We start from the raw sequence: 21,532 nt of genomic DNA on the forward strand, positions 1-21,532 counted from the left end.
TTTTTGGTAAACAGGAGCTACGTTAATACCGCGATCAAAGAACTATCTTTATGCACACTGGGCGCCTCCGGGTGCATCGCTGCCCCCTCAGGACATGGGCTTGTGACATTTTATGGGCATTACGCTGCAGTGCATCATGCATAAGTTAGGCCATGTCGTAGGACATAAGTTCTGGACTTGTTATGAATAGTAAACGCACAAAATTGAAGACATACATAGAAAGTTCAGCGTATGGCAGTGTTTTAGAAGATTCTGGGACGTCAGGCATACGCTGTCTCAATCGCCAAGGTGTGACAGGGCCCTAAGTGATACTCCACATTAATCATTCGACCTCACATGTCTGACTCATGGAGTCATTTTAGCAGACATGCTAACACACTGAGTCTCTCATAGAGAGTATAGCTGTAGCTGAGGACTGTGTGCTGGTGCCAAACAAAAGGAACGTCAGTAGAGGGGTTGTGGTTATACATGGTCCTCAAGTACAGTGACTAAACTGTAACATAAAAAAAAAGCTATGACAGAGAGAAAGAGATATAAAAATGGGTAAGATCCAGGAGTTTGTGCTGTTTTTTTGTTTTCCTATGGTAAAAACCAAATACGCTGCCCAGGAACAAGAACAGGAGCTAACCAAACTCGACTCCTCTGTAAGGAAGTGGTGCAGAGTAAAACTGTTCTCAGTGCATTATTTTGTAGCGTTGTTTTCTCCTTATGTATAAACATTGAAGGCATATGTTTGAGGTTTTTTTTTTTGGGTGAATAATAACATTTCCCTAATGGATATCCAGTCTCTTCTGTTGGGATCAGCCTTAAACTCTACTGTTCTGTTCAGCAAACCTGATGGGCTGAGCAGCATACATTATGTTCATTATTGTCATGTCTTCTTTTCCTGGATGAGTTCTAGGATTTGTTCTTTTGGCTTCCCGTTGAGAGGCAGCACAGGACTGTAGGTTAATGCTGAGCCGTTGGTGGAGAGGTGCTGGAAGCCCGTAGAGGACTTTTCAGCAGGGCTGCAAAGGCGATGGAAGCGCTAAGGAGTAAAAAGAAAATCCATTAGAAAAATAGATTCTCATCTTTTCAGTAGGGTTTTTATTTTATCATCACAATGTGTTGAAAACTACCTGGGGCAGGGTTCCAGGAGTGGTGAGGAGAGCATAGACAGCCCAGATAGGGAGCAGGGAAACGGACGAAAGGGTCAGCATCCAGCCTAGGGTGGTGGCCCAGACTGGGGCGACGAGGCCTTTTCCCAGGCTCAGCGGAGACCAACACACCAAGGAGAAAATAAAGGTTGCCTAAAACAAGACAGAGAACGATATATTCATGCAAAGTCGGCATTAATAATCCTAAACGGCTAATTTGGCTAGAGACATTGTTCCCACCATGAATACTTGCTTCCAGATGGGAAGATGTATTAATTAACAGCTGCCGTTAAGTAAATACACATCTCCAAGAATCTTCCCATCTGATGCACAACCAAAAAGTATTCATCCGGTGTGAATACTTTTTCTTTCTGAGCTAATGTTTCTCCCACAACATAAACCAGCATGGTTACATGCTAAGCTACAGCTAACTGATGAGAAAAACCAAGGGTGACAGGATGTCCCCGATTTCAGGGGGTAATCCCCATTTTATACCACCTGTCCTCGGCTAAACCTGTTTTATGAATGATGGGGGGAAATGTTTCATGCAGACTGTTAATACGGTAAAAAAAAAAAATGCGTGAGCATGTTGCAGTAGCATTTTGTTAACATAAAGATGATTAAAAGAGCACACCGCTTGTTCGACTTTAATGATCCTTATGGATGTCAGCTGCCATTAAAACACAAAGAAGAAAAAGAGCACACCACTTTGGATACGTTCACACCGCAGCCTGAAGTGACCCAAATCCGATTTTTTTGCCCATATGCGACCTGGATCTGATCTTTTCATGACAGTCTGAACAACACAGATCCGATTTTTTCCAATGCGACCCAGGCCACTTGGCTATGTGGTCCTGAATCGGATACGAATCTGATCTTTTCAAATGCAACCTGCGTCTGAACGGCCAGGTCGCATTCATCCGACCTGAACGCCATAAGTAACCAACATAGGTCACTATTCTGCGTTTTGCTACACAGAAGTGGCAAGAAAAACCACAACAATGGAGGACAATAATGCAGAGCTCAGTATTTTTTTTAACCATCTTGAAAAGATTGAGGTTTTAAGGTTTTGCACTCCAGCACTACATCCATGTTTACTTCCGTAAACATGAAGCGGGCTGGCTTGTGATGTCATTGCGTCCTCTACTGCGCATGCTGGACGCGTAAGCTGTATGCATGCAGTTCACACAGGAGATCACATACAAGTCACATATATTTTTGAAACGTGCAAAAAAATTGGATTTCAAAAAAAAAATCAGAATTGAGCATCGAGGCCTGCAGTGTGAACGTAGCCTTTCAGTTTAAAAAAAAAATATATAGTAAAATAGACTTGGATTAAAAACTCCTTATAAGGCGCTAATCTAGTTCGGTGGTTCTCAAGGGTTCAAGAACAGTTTATTTACAGATATTTTCGAACTATATTTAAGAAAGTTAGTTATTATAAGTTGTTTTTCTGAATTTATGATTGTGATTTACGATCATAGGTGTGCATTTCTACCACTCAGTTTGGATATGAGAACATTTCTCATGAAAAATAGGAGTCAGTAACAGGAAAAATCAGATACGATCTGCATGATCTAAAGATAACTACCTATATAAAGTTCATTTATTGTGCTGTTTTTGCTTCTAGCTCCAAATATTATCCAAAATAAATATTAATTAGCATTTTTTTGCATTTAATCAGATGAGATAATTATAATTATATGTTTTCCTGTTATAAATTCTAATGTTTTTGGTAGTGATTTTGATTTATGTCTCTGTTTTAGAAAGTGGAAGACTGATAGACGAGGAGAACAGAAAAAAGATAGGAGAGTGAATAAGAGTGGAGGACAACTGGAACGCTAATGGGAAAAGTAAAACAGAAAGCAGACAGAAGTCAGAAGAGGGCTAGAAAGAAAAGAATGTAGAGAGAGAAGAAGACAAAGAAGTCTGACTGGACCAGATGTTTGTATTTACTTTTTTTTGGTTTTGCTTTTCCTCATGTCCTTCTCTTAGGGGGGAGGCAGAGCTCTTTAGACCCCAAAAATCGGAAAGCCCTGCTAACCACCATTGACCCTTCCCTCTCACTCCCAACCTAGAGACACAGTTCTAATTCTATCGATTTATTCATTTTATTAATCTTAAGAAAATACTACGAGTGTTAAGAGACATATTTCTGACTTTTACACTTAATTTTTGTTGTATAAACATTAATACACTTGTAAAAATGTTATTTCATCTTGATTAAATGTACTTTTTGTTATCTATCAGCTGGAAATGGCCCCAGATTTGATTTCAGAAATCTGGTGACCTTAAAAAAAACTTAAAAGGCATCTTTATGGTAATGTGGTGAAAAATGCCACAGTAGCAAACTTGTCTTATTGCTACATTGAAGGTCACCAGATTTCTGAAACCTAATCTGGGGACATTTCCAGCTGGTAGATAAAAATAAATAAATCTCACCGAGGTTACAATTAGGATACTGGGCCAGTAATGGTTTCATTTATTTTTACATATTTATTCATATTTAAACAACAAAAATAAAGTGTAAAAGTTAGCAATGTGCCTCCTGACACTGTTAGTATTTCCTAGGATGATTAAAATAAATAAATTGATAGTGTTAGAAGAAAACTAGAACTGTCTCTCTGGGGAAAGGGGTGAGGGTGGGAGTGGAGGGGTGAGGGTGGTAACCAGGTAGGGTTGCCACTTTCCTAAAAAAAAAAAAAAAGGGACTCGTGTGTGCCTCCGTGGTGATTTTTTTTCAGCCCCTCTTTTTGTGAAATTATTTTTTTAACCTATTTGACTCAAATCTGCATTGAATTAGATGCATATTTATGAGTGACATGAACAAATTATTATCCAGCAATTCAATTTAATACAAAATAACAAACTTTGCTGAATAAAATAAGTTTCTTAAACATAGGGCTGTCCTGCTTAACTTCAAACTATAAAAATGAATATAAAAGAATAAATAAATAGTGCACATTTTTGGTGCAATGGCAAACTTGTGCAAACTTGTAAACATATTTGTGCCTTAAATGCAATGACTGTAGGCTACAGTTGTAAAACAGAAAAAAATCATTAGCTCAATGCCACATTATGTGGTGATAGCCTGCTTTTTCCCCTTGTATTTCCTCTGAGCTCTTGCAGCAATGAGGAGTTGTCCACCCCCAACAGCAGCTCTGTTCGCCCCCCCATATTGCTCTGTTTTCTCCCCGTATCGTCTCCGTGAGCAACACTTGGCTCGACCAATGGGATGAGGGCATTCTAGAATGTTACATGTATGTTGTCAGCTCATTGGTCACAGCGGAGGACACTGCCCGGGAACAAGTTTACCGTAAGTTTTGTATCTAACGTGCCCTTGTTCTTAATTTTCTTTATTTTTCTACTCTCAGTTATAAAAAAAGTGCGTGGGACAAAGTGCGTTCCTTTTCTACTAAATACAGGACAGGTGCTTCTATTTCTAAATACGTAACAATTCCGTTTTTCAAGGCAACTCTATTACCAGGGCTTTCCAATTCTGCAGAGACTAAAGAGTTACTAGCATTGCTAAGCTGTACCTATGTTTGTACCTACGTTTATACCCGTGTTCTTTTACTCTGTAACAGTACTTTGAAGGATAATGTAGATAAATATTTTTTTTGCCAAACTCATGATAAAGTAAACACAAATTTTAAGTGTAAAGTTACTCCAGAAGCTGTTCAATAAAGGCTAAGCTCCTCCATGTATAACATCTCTACTCTGCTGAAAACCCTCCATGATCTTGTACTGCAGTTGGAAGATAAGATCACGCTCCTTCCCAAGATAATGTCCAACAACAGATGGATTCCTTCTTTGGGATGCAGAGCAGCGCTAATATTCAACTTCCAGGACAGGCGGCAGCAGTCAGGCAGGATATTTTAAATTTAGCAAAGCTGCACCCAACTACCTTGAATAATAGCTTTTCTGACAGCTACTATAACGTCGTGAGCTTGACAGTCTTCTGTGATGCAGCGGCGGCGTTCCATGGAAGGAAACTTGGGAAGTTGAGAAGTGTCAACCTAGCTTTAGGGAGGAAGTCTGCATATTTTGTCTAAACTTTTCTAGACTTTAATTTCTTCCTCAATCATTTGATCCCAGATTAAGAATAAACCCTAAAAGTCAGGATGAATCTATGGCAGGTAAAGTGGTCAGACATTTAATGCAGAAACTGGGAAAATGGATATTTCAATTGATGGATGAATCAATGGATGGATATTGGGTGGAAATATGGATAAATTAATAATGAATGGATGTTAGAAAGGACAATAGTTAGATGCAGATACACACAGATGGATTTACATTTTACATCATTTAAAGAGAATACATTCTGGACCTAAAAGTACACACAATTTCTTTCATTTTCAGAATTTTCCAGGCTGGAAATGTCTAAAACCAAAAGCTAGAATTTCTATTTTCCATCAAATCAGATCTACCACATGATTGCTGTTTCCTAACTGTTTTCTGGCCTCCTCATCAACCTCACTCCCCTTCTCTTCCACAATGAAGTCCAAATATTTTTGTAATCATATAAGGTATTCAGTCTGACTGATAGACGTGGGGTGAATCTTTCATGTGCACCACTTCACAGCGAGGCGACGCGGTCCAGTTTGAAAGCAGACAGATGTTACTCACAGTGCACACAGCAGGAGTCAGATACTTCCAGCACAGCTTGAAGGCAGAAATGGGGGTGTAGCCCGTCATATCTTTGATGTTGGCACTGAATCGATCGGCTCCTTGACAAAAAAAAAAAAACGTAAAAAAAAAAAAGTTAGCTTTGACTTAAAAAGTTCTGTGAAAAATATTTTGCACTGTATAGATTTATAACATCAATCTGGGCTAGTTCACTCCCTCAAGAGTGGAGTTAAGAAACCATCCAATCAGAACCTCTTTGACCACATAAATTAGACTAAACCATCACAAAAAGATATTTTACAATTGTAAAAATAGTTATGATGTTTAGGTTCATGTCTGCGGGACTCCAGTGAACCACAGTGAGAGTTTCTGTCCAGAAGAGGAAAAAACACAGAACAGTGTATTGGGCTAACAGAAATTACTCCAAGAGGGCGACATCGACTAATCCAAGAGGTAAAAGAAACTAAAATGACATCTAAAGTACTTGAGGTTTAATTTGCCTCGTCTAGAGTCTGTTTTACAGATTTAGGGAGAAACAGGCTGGAAAAAAATGGCTCAAAAACAAGCAAACAAAAATTAATGTAAAGGCCATTCTCATTTGATCCACAGTGAAAATACCATTCAGCTGTAATCATTAGTTATTGTTATTTAACAGCCTGATGAATAAAAAAAAAAATTAAAAAAGTCTACCTCCCAATATTGATGAAAAAACAACAAATTCATGTTTTGGTGTGGCCTAGTCAAAGTCCACAATAAAAATGGATTAAGAAGGGGAATTGCCGTTAACAGGTTGCATGTACTCTAACAATTCAAATAATTTACTTTTCTTTGGCTTATATTATAGTTTAAGTTTCAATGATCATATAAAATATAAAAGAGCCACAAAAAATGTGTAAAAGTTTGAATATGGTGGTCGGATCCATTGTTTTTATACTGAGTGGCTGAGAAAGAAAGATAAACAAAGACATGAAAAAAGATGAGATTAATCTGCTGTTGAACCTCTTTCTCCTGCGCCAGAGTCCCATACACAAAGTCCTCCCCCCCTAGACCACATGTGAAGCCGGGACCTAAAACTGTAGATTCCCACAGCTATAAAAGAGGTGAGTGGGTGAAGCTGAGACATGACCGCTGCATTACCCAACTGCAAAACCTGTCTGTTGTGGTTCTGGTCCAAAAAAAAAAGCTCTGACTTTTTCTTTAAAGTTGCCAAAAAATGATTTAAATAATAACTGGGCTGTTCTTGTGGTCGGCCATCTCTCCTTTAAGCTAACAATGTCTCATGCAGTTTTAGCGACTCATTTCTGGCGCGGGCTCCCTGGAGCCACTAGCCTGAGAGGCGAAAAGACCCGGGGGCAGGTTTAGTGCCCGGTGGAGACAGATGGAGGGGGTCTGGCCGGGAGCCAGTCTCCTGACAACACTAGACTGGAGCTGGAGCCAGATTAATGCACAGACTCCTGACTGGAGGTGGAATGCAGGAGGAGGAGGAGAGGAGCGTCCATCAGAATACACAACATTCATCAATGATAACATTTTAATTAAATTCTCACATCAATCTGAACTGAAAGGATTAAAAGTAAAGATGCCTTCAAAACAAGACAGAAGTAATAAATAAATAAACAAGAGGTGGGAAAGAAGTGCAAGTATGAAAATATGATCTACATAAAAGTATTTATTTATTGAGCCTTTCAGCTGTTTTTTACACGTAGACATTGTTTGTTAATATTTGTTCGATTAAAAACCAACTAGATTATGGTTTATAAAATAAACTGATTAACACAAAGTGTCAGATAATTAAAAAGTGATTGAAAAATGATTTGTTTTGTAAGATAAATATCTGAAAAGTGTGGTGAACAGATGTCTTTAGCTCCAGTAAGTTAATACTAGGATACAGAAAGTCTTTTAAGATATATCTTGGTTTTAAGCATCTACCTAGAGTCTATAGCCCCATTTACACTTCCCTCTGAAAACCGATCCCTGCCGAGTTCGGACCGAGCTTTGATCAGTTAGCCGAGCTGAGCCTTTGTTTCTCACAACCATTTACACACTACGCTAGCACGGTTCCTGGCCTCCTAGTGTCGATCTACGGTACTAGATTCTCTATATAGAGGGAATCAAGAATTTCAACATGGTGGCGCCTGTAGCATTCAGGAAGTATGGTTAAAATTGTGATATTTAGTAGTTTGCGGACAGAGAGACGAAGAAGGCAGCCTTCTGTGAATTTACTTGATAGTTGGCTTTTGGGAAGTGGATACGACAAACAATAGTCTAATCAGGGCTTACTGTTGGGATCTGGAGGCTTGTCAACCTTTCTCCACCAGAGGGAGCCTGAGATCTTCCTCCTGAGGGCGTGAGCTGACTTCTGCACACCTGTTTCCCATCTGCTCATCTGGAGGCTTTCTTAAGGAGGAGGAGGCTGACACTTCCCTGCCAGAGTGTTTGCCAGTAATGGTACCAGCAAACCTGAGCCAGCTAACTCTGATCTGTTTTCCTGATTTTTTGAGAACCTCTCAGACTCTGTGTTCTTCTGCCTCTCAGATCCTGACATATCTGGTGATCAGTCAACTCCTGGAGAAAACTCTCGCTGCCTGGAACCTGCCTGTCTGCCCTCCGCCTCTGCCCTCAGCCTGCCGATCAGCCTCTGGACCCTCAAGGTTCCCCCCCCTGCTGGTCAGAATACCCCCTGAGCAGGTATTAACCCAAACTGCCGTTAAACAGCAAGTTTCCTGGATCCACTCTAACCGATCTGTCCTCCTCTAGTTGCTTCCCTCCCGTGACCAGCCTGACGAACCAAGACCCCGTTCACATTTCTCAGAAAACATTGTCAATAAACCTTTTAACTTTTTTCCTGTCTCTTGAGTGTTTCTGCATGTGGGTTAGAAGATTAGACCCCAACATGACACTTACAGACGCAGGAAACAATGACAAACGTTGAGGTTCATCTCACTGCTAAGCCGAATCATCACTGGAAATTGTGTGGCATGGTAGGGGGGGCTTGTGTTTTTATTAATGTCTGAAATTTCATTATAACGGAGGCTGACCGTAAGGGCGCGTTCTGCTCATGCGCTCTTTGTTATCTAAAAACTGAGCCACAACTGAAACGCGCCAAGCCCTACTGATGAACTAGTACAATGTTAGCGCGCTGTGTTTCTGTCCGGCGCGGTGCGGTTAAGTTTTGCGCACTAGTTTGCGTTTTGCGTACACTCCACATTTATCTCATTGACCATGTTTAGACTGATCTTGGGACGTTTTCAAAAGGGTAGTGTAAATGGGGCTTAAGGTTTCAGTACCAACTGAAGCCTGAATTAGTCTGGGCTTTGACTAGGCCATTCTAACACATCAATAATCTTAGATTTAAATTACTTCGGTGTAATCCTTAATTAAACCAAAGAAGTTTTCCATCATATTAAATATAGGGTTGAAACATTTCATTGGATAAATGGTGATAAATCAATTATTGAAATAATCATCAACTAATTTAATAATAAATGTATTTATCTGACAGAGAGACCCACTTAGTGCAGTTATTATATCAAAATTGTAAAAAAAGTTATATACAAATTTTGCATTTAAGATTATAAAACGTTTTCGTCTGTTAATATGCTCTATCTAGATTTCCTTACATGGAAAGGTTTTAGTTTCACATGGTTTAATTTAGTAAAAAAAAAATCTTCTCTGATGAAGCTTTGGCTATCCGATTATTAATCAATTAATCATATTCAACAGATTTATCCAGCCCTAATTAAATGTTTTGAATAATGGCCAAAAATGTATTTTCCTCAGTTCTTGCTGTTGGTTTTGGTCACTAAAAAAACCCAAAGGCGGTCAGAGAAAGGGTGGACTATATTCACTAATCAAGTCTCTTCTTATCAGCTAAACTAGTTTATTTAGTATATTAAAAAAAAGCCAAATGAAGAGGCCATGTACATTAAAAGTGAAGCCAAAGAGCTTCTTACCGTAGACCCAGCCGATGGCCAGAGACTGGAAGATGGAGAGAAGCAGCAGGCTGGCTCCACTGCATGAGAAGTGATCATAGATCTGGAACACGTAGAGGCCACCCTGTGGGATGTGAAAACATACATAGCTCCGCATTCCGCCAACATGTTTTGTAGTTACCATAACCACCTAAAAGTCAGCAATTATTTAATCTAAATATATTTAATGGGGTCATGTGACAGCATGAGGGTCATATAATACTCACTGGTGTGACCATGACCAGCCCGACCAGGAAGCAAACCACACACACAAACAGCAGCAGCAACTCTCTGCGGTATCCTCGCCGGATCACGTGAGGATACAGGTCAGTCACCGAGGTCATGAGAGCCTCCAGACTCACAAACTGAACCAAGAGAGGAGAAAGCGTGTGTGAGCGCTGACAGCTACAGACCTCACTGACATTAGATTATCATGTGAAGGTGAGTGTCTACCTGCGTGTCGAGTCCCAGCATGATGATCATGAGGAAGAAGCAGACAGCCCAGAGCTGAGGAACAGGCATCATGGCGACTGCTCTTGGGTAGGCGATGAAGGCAAGACCAGGCCCTGTCAAAGCATATGGTTATGTTATTGTTATGCATTAAACTCCAAATAAATTCTAAATCATTCATATTCCAAAAGGGAGGACATTTTTGTAAAAATAATTTAATCTGAAATATTCCCATCAAATATTTAATCTTGTTTAATATACCCCTATATATATATATATATATATATATATATATATATAAACACTTCACATCCATAGAGCAGACATTTCAGCTTTACTGCCCTAAGAATTTATTCTATTTTTTGGGGATCATTCAAAATAACTAAACCTTCAAAACATATTTTATCCTAAAATATTTAGATCAATTCCGAGAGGGGAAGCCAAACGTCTTCAAACCTTGGAAACCAAGTCCAGTGGATTGTTTTTTTAAACCTTTATGGAATGACTATGACCTGGATGACTGAGAATCTTCATCAGCATCAATATAATCAATATCTTGAGGAAAACTGACAAAATACTACAGTAATTTGCCCATTTAGTCAGTATTCCATTATTGTATAGAATTTAGAAATGTCTGTGGTTGCAAGCAACATTTGGCATGGTGTTTTATTTTATTCTTTTTAATCCTTGGATTAAAAACTGAAAATGTTACACTTGATAGGACAGAAAATATTAGCTTCCTCATATCAGCTGTAAGATTTTAAGAGATCAATATTTAAAAAAAATTAATTATTTCCAGCATTTTTAATAATTCTAATGCTTTTGTATTATAAAAAAAAACAACTAAAATCGGTCTTTTTTTTAAACAGGGGTTATCTAACATCATGATATTACGTATTGACTCGTATTACATTTTTTAATCAAAGTAACCCTTTCTAATATGAGTATTTTAGACTGTTTCAGCTAATTCTAGGAACTAAAAGCGGGAAAATTGAACTGTTTCTCCCAAATATTAGCTATATTCTTACAAAAAAACAACAACCATAAAATCGCCTAGAAATGGTGCAAAAAGTTCCCACAATTTCTTAACAAGTATCAGTTGATATCCTATTTTATACCTGATTGAGCCACAGTGCCTATGTCTACACCCTGCTCCTCAGCCATGAAGCCCAGCACTGAGAAGATGGCGAAACCTGCCAAGAAACTGGTGGCGCTGTTCAGGAGGCAGAGCATGAAGGAGTCCCTGGAAACAAATATGCAACGTCACCTGATTGCACACAGAAGAAAAAAGGTTGTTTATCTTTATAAAAGCAGTCGGATCTGGAAATCTGAGGCTGTTTGGTGAGGAGTGTGTGTGGGAATGTGAGAGTGTGGGAAACATGGCAGCGAGGGCTTTTCTTTGAGGTGTGGCTGTGTCAGGCTGTTTTCTCTGCCCATTCCTGCCATTCCTTGCGGAAGCCATCTGACCAGTGGGAGCTAACATTTTACATTTCAATGTGTGTGTGTTAGAGAGAGGGAGTCAAAGTGTCTCACTTATAGCAGTCATTGTTGTATTTGTTGTAACTGCCCAGGGCTGTGAGACTTCCCAAGCAGATCCCATAAGAGAAAAATATTTGAGTACCTGCATCCATCCATACCTAGAGAGAGAAGAAGGAGCAAAACCAGGAAATGAAAGGAGATATTAAAACAACCTTTTTTATGGTCAAATTTTACAGCCTTGATTGTAATATCTATGAAACACCTTCCTGAGCCTTTTTACATGTTTTTCCATCAGATTAAACGTATCTTCTTGGTATTTTATGTTATCGCTCAATAAAATAGAAATAACCAAAAACTACAACCAAAACACATTAAATTATACAACTGCAAATTGAAACCATTAGAAAAGTTGTCTGGGTGTGAATATTTTCCCAAGTCACAGCCATATCATCTGAAACAATAACAGAAAAACACACATCCCTTCAAAACAACCGATCGTTTCTTCGACAATCCTGACCAATATAAGGAACGTGGAGTCTACCTGAGGGTCAGCCAGGCGGGTGATGTTGGGTTTGAGGTAGTAAACGATGCCCTGAGTTGCTCCCGGCAGGGTGGCGCCGCGCACCAGCAGCACAAACAGCATGACGTATGGGAAGGTGGCCGTCAGGTACACAACCTGAAGGGTATACAAGCACATAGCGATGATGGCGCTGTAGGCGTCAAACTTAGATTACTGCAGTTTCTCTTTCTGTGGTTTCCTACAGGACCTTTAGGACTAATTCATAGCTACAGGTTTTGGAGTATTACATTTATGTAAGTGAATGCAAAAAGAAAAAAAAAGCTGTAAAACACTCAAAAGCCTCACATTACTAGTGTTATAAAGAAACCAGCCATTGCAACATAAATTATTTAGAGCAAGTTGAATTTTTCAGCTGCAGCATTTTATAAAAAGAGCTTTTCAGAAGCTCCAGTGCCTGAGAATAGATAGCAGATAAAATAAATATCCTGCCTGTACAAAGCTACTTTTATGGACTTGTTTTAAGGAAAACTCAAACTCGAAACCCAAAAAGAAACAAATCCTTTCTTAAAAAGTCCTAAACGCTGACACATGATGATACTGGTCTGTAATTCGATCCACAAGATAAGACATCTATGGTGATCTTTCTGAGGACTGAAGTGGCCAACGAAGGAAGTTTTTTTGCAACCTTAACCTTCTTAAAGATCTAACAATGGCTTCCAGAGACTTTGGAAGAGAAAAAGCCCCACAGCATCACAGATCCTCCACTGTACTTAACAACGGGCATAAAGCATATCCGAACCCCCACCGAACAAATTAAAATGAAAGTAAATTTGGATCTTCTTTATAGACATTAATTTAATGTGCACCAACAAATATGTCTGTATCTTTTTGACCAAGTCTGCAAATAAAAAAAAGGCCCCAAAATACTTGTTGTGCCAAGAAATTTTGGAACTATGGAGAGCCATGTAGAGCGAAACAGGCAACCTAATTAAAAATAGGCTGAAGCCATTGCAAGTGTTCATTTCAGGAGAAAATGGCCACTGATGACTTGAAGTGGAGAGCGTTTCCCAGGCTTAATTAGAGTAGAAAGTGATTGACCTAGTAATTACTGTCTGTAATTGTGTCTGACTAAATAGGAGAGTTATAGCTTGGCTAAGAAAACAGTTCATGGAGAGCTCTTAACCCTGTAATGCCAAATGTATCAGTCTAGTGTTGTCAGGAGTTTTGCGTCTGACACCTTTTGCATAATTTAATGATAAAAACTTTGCTCAAAATCCTATTGTTCACAATCAGATATACCTGATAACAGAGGGCAGAAGGCTACACAAAAAATAATCTTGACTTATCGCATAGTAATAAATTATTAATATCAAAAATGTATTTCTGTTTTTTCTTTCTACATATTTTGTTAAAAGGCCAAATAAGGACTTCAAATAAAAAAAAAGTAATTTTCTGGGTTTTTTTTTTATTCTTGGATTTGGCTTTAAATGTTTAATTATAAGTTAACCTTTGCAAAATGTTTTACAAGAATAAGAAATTGGTAAATGAACCTCACAAATCCTGAAAATATTGATTTATTTGAAATCTACTGGAACTAAGAGGTAATGTTTTCTCAACATAAATTCAACGCAAGCAATAAACCGGTCAACATCAGAAAACTGGATGTTAAGGAGGTCTTGAAACTTTGTTGTTAAAATTTGCTTTTTTCACCTTATTTTTTTTTTTAACAACCTTTCTGGCTCCAATGGACTATCTGCCAAACTCCATTAGTTCCTGAACTCCAGCTTCTTTGTTTCCTGTCTTTCAAAACTTAGAAAACTGATTAAAGGTATAGTGGAGGATTTTTCTCGAATTTGTAAAAAGACCCGCCCTCTTCACTTTGAAAAAAAATGCACATGCCCAACCCTGTACCCGCTACCAAGAGGGAACTCCTATTTGCATGCAGAGCTCATGTCTCCTCGTGCACGCTCTGATTAAAAGTTGCTGTTCTCATCGCTCATACAAGCTTACTGTGTCCGAACGTCCGCCCTAACCCTTAAATCCCTCAATCACTATATAGAGCGGGGACTATATAGTGGACTCTATAGCCAACTCGGTTAACTTACCATTTGGATCGATGATCACTACTTTTTACTCCCTGTTAAACATGTAGCTCCTCCTCCACCTCCCGGTGCCTGCGCCATCTTTATTATTAGTCGCCGCTGTCGGGTAGCGGGCCACTGTGACAGCAAATCCCATAATGCTTTGCGAGGATACTCCCTGCACAAAGCATTCTGGGATATTTCTGGCTCTTCTGAGGCATTTCTTTCCTTCTAATGCACTTCGTAGACACTTTTTTTTTCTCTTTTTCCATAAAGACCCTCGGCCTTTATTAAAGAGCCGCGGTGAGAGCTTCAATAACTGTCTGAAACCGTAGCTCACCACACATATACGCCTGAAAGTGCGCATGTGCAGAAAAAGATAGCAAACTGTGGACGAGCATGTAGGATGGCCTTATCTAAAGATATCACCAGAGTGATTGACAGTTAGGAGGACCACTTATTTAGATGATCCACCAAATCCAAATAAAACATCGTCCTCTATACCTTTAATCCAGGGTGTGTCTGACCTCAGTAACCATGACAACATTAGCCAGACACACCTGGGTTAATCAGTTTGTCCGGTAATGAAACACTGGAAACAAAGTAGCTGGTTGAAATTTAGGAAGTAGTCCATTTAATTTGATTAACTTGGATTTATAACAGAGAGATTAATGAGAAATAACTACCTCCTATCATGACTTAAATGATTGCAAATTGAACTGAATTCAAAGGAGTTTATAAGTAACAGGGACAGCGATAAACTTTGACTATAGTAACAGAAGCAATAAACTAGCCTACATGCATGTATTCACGACTGTATGACATCGTTATCGGATTTCTGCTGACCTTTCCAGTAGACTTCACCCCCTTCCAAACACAGAAGTAGCAGACGAGCCAGACGACAGCCAGACACAGAGCCAGCTTCCAGCTGATTGGACCCAGCTCATCTAAAGTGCTGGACAGGCGAAGCACCTCCCGCCTGAAAGAGACACACGGATATGTTAAGAACAACATAGCTATGAATGAAACCCCAAAGATTCTACACTCACTCCCAGAACTCCATAACCGGGGAGGTGGCGTTCTCAGGCACACTGCTCACGTTTGCCGACAGGTTGTATTTATCAAACAAGAAGCACGCATCTGCAGGAGAACACAGGATACAAACATAACCTTTACATCTACAGCGCACCACCTCACCGGCGTATTATAATGGACTTAATACCAACCCGTGTTCCAGGTGTTGTTGCAGTGCGACCAGGGCAGCTCCGCCTGGAAGCTGTGGAACAGATAATAGAGAGCCCAGGCCAGGATGACTATGTAGTAAACACAGCCATGCAGGATCATCACCTGGCTAGCATACCCGAGACCTGCAGAGACACGACAACAAACAGAGGATACACGTTTTTAGGGTGACTCTCCACATGCAGCCCACAGCTTTTCTATCTTCAATAGGAAAGAAGGATCTGATGATATTGAATACGTAACAGACCAAAAGCTATAAACTTCAAAAACAATCTAGAAATAATAACAAAAAATCTTAAATTAAGTGTATTTACCGTTAATTTCATCAAGTTAATAACATGATTTGTGAATAGAATTACAATTTTTACTATTTTTTTTATTTTTACTATTAAAATAACATAATTAGATAACATGTACTAGAAATAAGAGAATGCAATAGATAATTTTTACTTATGACTGCATTTATTTTCGACAATTTTGACAAACAACAATAAATAAATCAACCAAATACACACGAAAACTAAACCAAACTCCAATTTCCAAACAAACTAAATTCACCTGAACATAAATAGAAACAAAACCCTCCACCAAATAAACCTGTCAGTTTATACAGTCTTAAAAGGAGTTGGAAGAAGTAAATATTATTTTTTCATACCCATTATCAATTTAATTGCACTTTAATTAACCTAAAGTAGAGGAACCTTCCTGTTGAAGCTTCATTTGTCTTATTTTAAATTTACATTTTTTTGTTCAATTGGCAAAGTTTCTCACTTAACTCCTCAGTTCAAGAGAAAATGCACTTATCTTAATAAAAAATTACTTATTTAGCTTTCAATTTCTTGCAGTGTACTCCTTTAATGGAGTAATAACGAGAGAAAATCGCTTTGTTGAACATAAGGTTACCCCTTAAACGTATAGGGGTGCAAAACCCTGTACCCGCTCCCGATAGTGAAGATCTATTAAATGCGTGCAAGAGCGTGCATGAGGAGAAATGGGCTTAAAAGTTGCTGTTTGCATCGCTCATACAAGCTTACTTTCTAAAAGATTTGCAATTTTTCCACTAATGTCAGACTCACCACCGGTACCTGAAGATGGGGATAAGCATGTAGGACGGCCTTATGTAAAATATCAACAGAATGATTGACAATTAGGAGGACCACTTACATCCTCCACTATACCTTTAAATTCGGAAATTTAGGAGGTTGACTATACCTGACTCTCATGGTCTGCTTATCAGCATCATTCCACAATGAAAAAAAAAATTTAAATATAGATAAGTAATTTATTCTTAAAATAGGTGCATTTGTTCTTGAAGTAAGGAGATAAAATACACAGTTTGCAAATGTAACAAGACAATTTAGATTTAGTGCATATTATGGAATTATCTTATTTTAAGAGTAAAAATACTCATTCCATTGGCTAAATATCTCCTTTACCTATTTAAATAAAAATAAATACACTTAATTTAAGACATTTTTGCTTATTTCTAGATCATTTTTCCAGTGCAGATATAATATGTTCAAATCCAGAGGGAATATTCAGCATCCAATGAAAGTGTATTCAGCTGATAGTGATGAACTTCATGCACTCACTTTAATGCATCTAGTCCAAATAAAGCCTACCAGGCTTATTGGTCAAAGTCCTCGATAGAGCATGAGCAGGTTCACATCCAGACAAACTGATTTTAAGTAGATTTGCTCACTTCCAGAGTTTACTGCTTTAAATTAGCTGCTTTTCCTTCCATTCGCTCAGAACACATCATCCAGAGTATGATTTTAAGAAAAGCCGTCAACATTGCTGGATGTCGTCTGTTTCACTGAACTCACTATGAGTTGAAGTAATATTTAACCCTGAGCTGCAGTTTGGTCACAGAGCTAGAATATAAACCACTTTCTACGGCACTGATTTGGACTTGCTTGTTCCAGGAGAGTAAAGTGAAGGACACAGAAATGCAGTAGTCCAAACAGAAAAGGAGCTAAACGCTTTACAAGTTACCTCTGTGTATGATTGCACCAAAACTGTGCCTAAAGTCAAGGTTATTATCGTCCCCCCCCCCTTAGTGTTCTGTGATATGGAGCCAGACGTTCCCATAGAGCAGAGGATTTATATGTTATTACCCAATTTCCTGCTCAGATAAGTTTGTTTTATATTGTCTAGGAATACGTCTGAGATCCAAACAGAAGAGAACTTATAGAAGCAAAATTAAAGGTATAAAATGATAACGTTGCATTACAGTTAAGGAGGTGTGCGGGTACAACTGGCAGTTTTGCAACAGAATGGAAGCTCTAAGACGGTGAAGGCATGACAGCAATCAGGGGAAGTTTTCTGGAGCCATTTGCGACCACAGATTCCAACAATGTGCAAAAATGTGCAGTTTTCCCTAAACCTTTATAGGGCACTCAGTGAAATACTTCCAACGTCAAAACGTTAAGAGCGCTATTGGAGGTATAAGACCTTATTAATTTTGTAACATATGAAAAATATATGTATGTGTTGATGGCAAAAAGAAATAGTTACTTGTCCTAAAATGTTAACAAATGTTCTTCTATAAGAAGTTAATGAAAAAACGCTCAGAGAGTGAAAAAAAACCCACTTCTTTCTTGTTAAAACCTAACCTTACTTTTTAACTTTTTAAGTTAGCTTAATAACTTTTTAAGATCACATTTTAATGTTTCAATTAGCTTTTTAACCTTTTCACTTTTTTCAACTTGGTTTACAACAGGGAATATATCGCCAAGGGGTCATCTAACTGGTTAAATACCAAAATGGCATGTGCTGCCACATGGCAATACCGGTATATAAATATTGTGCTTCTAGACCTCACTGATGGATGGGGGTGGAGACTACAATTTGAAGGGGTATGCAAGAGACCAAAAACTGTAATTTGCCCTATAAAGGGATAAGAATACCCCAAATACCTTTGAAGTCTAGAGAAAATTGTCCCAGAGGTTTGTTGATGTGGTCAAGGGGTTTATTTAGGTCTGCCTGTATGATTACATTTATCTGACCCCAAATAAATTCACTTTAAAATTTAAATACTAGTAAATCTGACAAGAGGGAAGTCATTGACACCTTCTAAATGGCGGTTACTCCGCAAAAACTACTGATTGATGCACCCTTGATGGAGGACATTTTACCTGAAAGTTTGGTGGAAGGAAAACGTTTGGGTGAAAGAAAAGTTGGGAAAGCAAACAAGAATAGACCTTGTAACACTGTAACACTTTGTAACACATTGCCCAGAGAAGCAATACCTATACTAACAAAGATATTACAATGCAAATGTCTCCATCACACGCAACACATATGCAGCCATTCATGCAAGGGGGGAGGATAGAATGAGAAGTAGAAGCGCAGGTAGACTTTTCCAAGGTATTTTTCAATCAAAAACAAACAAAAGCAACAGAGGATCACCTCCAAATAATGGGCAAATAGTCCTCCAGGCGCTGACCCCTCCCAGGCTGGTGTACTGCCCCAGAGAGGTCTCCAGGAGGAACAGGGGGATGCCACACAGCACCAGGAACAGCAGGTAGGGAACAAAGAACACGCCTGCACAAAAAACATGAAAACCTTCATTTAAAGCCACCAAAATGATCCCGTACCGACTGTGGATCTTGTTAAAAACACAAAGCATGGAGGCTGAGCGACTCAAAGACGACTATCTTCTCTTTACCTCCTCCGTTTTTGTAGCAGAGGTAGGGAAACCTCCAGACGTTGCCGAGCCCAATGATCTGTCCAGCCACAGCCAGGAGGAACTCGGCCTTGCTGGCCCACTGGCCTCGGGCCTGCAGGGCTTCTTTCCCGTTGGGGAGGCCTCCTTTGTGGGACTTTTTCAGCGCCTGGTTGGCCTGTTGTGAAAGCGGCTGGTCGGCCATCACCGGCTCTGGCAGGGACACACACACACCCCTGAAAAGAAAAAAAAACAACATAAGAGGACAATACTATGACAAAAGGGACATAGCAAACACAAAGAAAACATCATTACAAATAAAGAGGGGGGATAAAGCAAAAAAAAACTTACATTTTAGCAGCCGAAAAGGAGAAACTAAAACTGGGAGCAGTTCTGCTGCTTTGGCTGCCTTGCTTATCTGGACTGAGTGAGTCTCAAGGACGACTAATGTGGGTGTGTGTCCTTTATCTAAAGCCTGCAGGACATCCAATGCCCAAATTCGCCATTTCTCACTCCTCGGCTCACCATTCATTCAAAATATAGAAACATTTATGCTTAAAAATAATAACTTTGGATTAAAGAATCTACATTTATTTTTCAAGCACATAATAATCCAAACCTGAAAAAAAGCTCTTATTCTATTACATATAAAAAAAATGATTTAGCTCTTAAGCTCTTTTGCATTTACGCCCTGCATTAGCACTGAGAACATACAGATAAAGGGAACAGGGTTAACCTTTTCATACAAATAAAAATCTAAATAATGTGGTACCGATACCTTATAAAACCTGCTTTTGTTGAATTCTGGTTCTAAGTCATTTAAAGTGTATTTTCACAAGCTTTCCATATTTACAGACTAAATTTAATGCACATTCTCTGCAAAAAAGCTCCTGTTCAGTTGGATTCGATTGATATTAATCCACAGTCAGACTTTAGCCTTCATGACTTTGACTCAACTAATTTGACACATAGACATTTTTTTATTTAAACTGCACTATTAGACCTCTGGCTGCATGTTTGTGGTCATTTTAGTGCTGACAGGTTCTTCCCATTCACTTTGACCAGCTTGAATATTCCTACTAAAGAGGAGCGTCCCACAGCCTGATCCTACCTCTACTGTGCTTTTACTGGTGTGACATGCTGTTTGAGGCTAAAGAGTTATAGTTTCAATATATAGTCTCAATAATTAATATAAAAGAATAAAATAACAAAGCACTACAGCTCTTATAATGATATATTCAGTGATTTTTGTGACGTTTCTCTCACCCAATTTGAAGAAATTGCATCTAATTTGATGTAAAGCCTCTTATACTGGACCTCTCACTTTTTTCATATGTAAAGCAAAGTGTTTTATTGATCGTAGTGTCGGATGCTGCATTGAAATGTTCCTTTAAGTGTAACTTTCTAATGTTTTCCGGTGACCTCAGTAAGCTTCCCATCGTCGCCACCCCTCCTTTTGACCCATGTGATCAAATAACGCTGATGTAACAAGCCCACCTTTCATAACTCTACTTTCACTATTCAGAGTAGTGCTGTTTGATATATATCATAATAGCGGCGCAAGGACAATTTGAGGGCGCTTTTACCCCTATGTAGAATGTAACAGCGTGTAACCATATGTAACACATGTCATATAACGGTGTCGGTGCAGTAGTGAATAGCAGAGGCGCGTTGGAGCGTCAGGATGCTCCTTAAGTCGCGCTTCGCGCTTTAGCCACCGAGCCTTAATGTTGGTTTTTGTTGCGTTGGACGAGGTTTGAATGGACAAAGCGTGGACAGCTTGTGAGGGTGCCTACCTCTGCGTTTCCCGTGGGTCTCCACACCTCGGCCACCCCCCCTGCGCGCTGAAATGGTTTATTCCGGGCAGCTCTGTGCGCCGCTGCTTCACTCGGCACCAAATTTACACCCTAGACTGTGTTTAAGGATCCAGTCGGAGAAATGGATGCCTACCGGTGATATAAACAGGTTACAAAATGAACCGCGTGGCATCATGGGTATTGAATGCTTTTTTTTCCCTTTCTTCTTCTTCTTCTTCTTCATTGTTTCGAAACTTCAAAGATGCCGACCCCTGATGACGACTTTGCTTTTTGTTTGTCGTTTCCGCTTACCTGCTCAGAGACTACAACTTTGTGTATTTTATTCTCTTTCATTGCATACATTAATGTCCCCTCAGTTGTTTTTATAATTAGTAATGGATATGCAAAATTAACGTTTATAAACCATAAAAAAGTGAGTGTTAAAATAGGAAAGTTTTTCCATCAGTTATTTTGCATTAAACTCCAAAACCCAGTTTGAATAAACAAAAAAATCTTAAAATCAGAGCATTTTTGGTAAATAAATTAATCTTCTGAAGG

General features: G+C 39.0%; 1 protein-coding gene across 1 annotated transcript; it reads right to left on the minus strand.

Annotated features, from left to right (window-relative positions):
• Positions 1 to 19,612, minus strand: LOC119782064 (sodium- and chloride-dependent GABA transporter 2-like). Its single transcript, XM_038282868.1, has 15 exons — positions 19,530 to 19,612; positions 19,182 to 19,414; positions 18,923 to 19,057; positions 15,496 to 15,636; positions 15,319 to 15,409; positions 15,116 to 15,248; positions 12,210 to 12,344; positions 11,723 to 11,826; positions 11,308 to 11,432; positions 10,193 to 10,305; positions 9,967 to 10,104; positions 9,722 to 9,824; positions 5,769 to 5,869; positions 1,119 to 1,289; positions 1 to 1,027 (listed from the first exon to the last, which is right to left on the minus strand). Coding segments are annotated over exons 1-15 (1,881 nt in total). The 5' UTR covers positions 19,532 to 19,612; the 3' UTR covers positions 1 to 871.
• Positions 19,613 to 21,532: the final 1,920 nt, after the last annotated feature.

Source organism: Cyprinodon tularosa, unplaced genomic scaffold, assembly GCF_016077235.1.
Source record: "Cyprinodon tularosa strain WSP-4 unplaced genomic scaffold, ASM1607723v1 ctg1, whole genome shotgun sequence".
In the NCBI taxonomy this organism is placed as follows: Eukaryota; Metazoa; Chordata; class Actinopteri; order Cyprinodontiformes; family Cyprinodontidae; genus Cyprinodon; species Cyprinodon tularosa.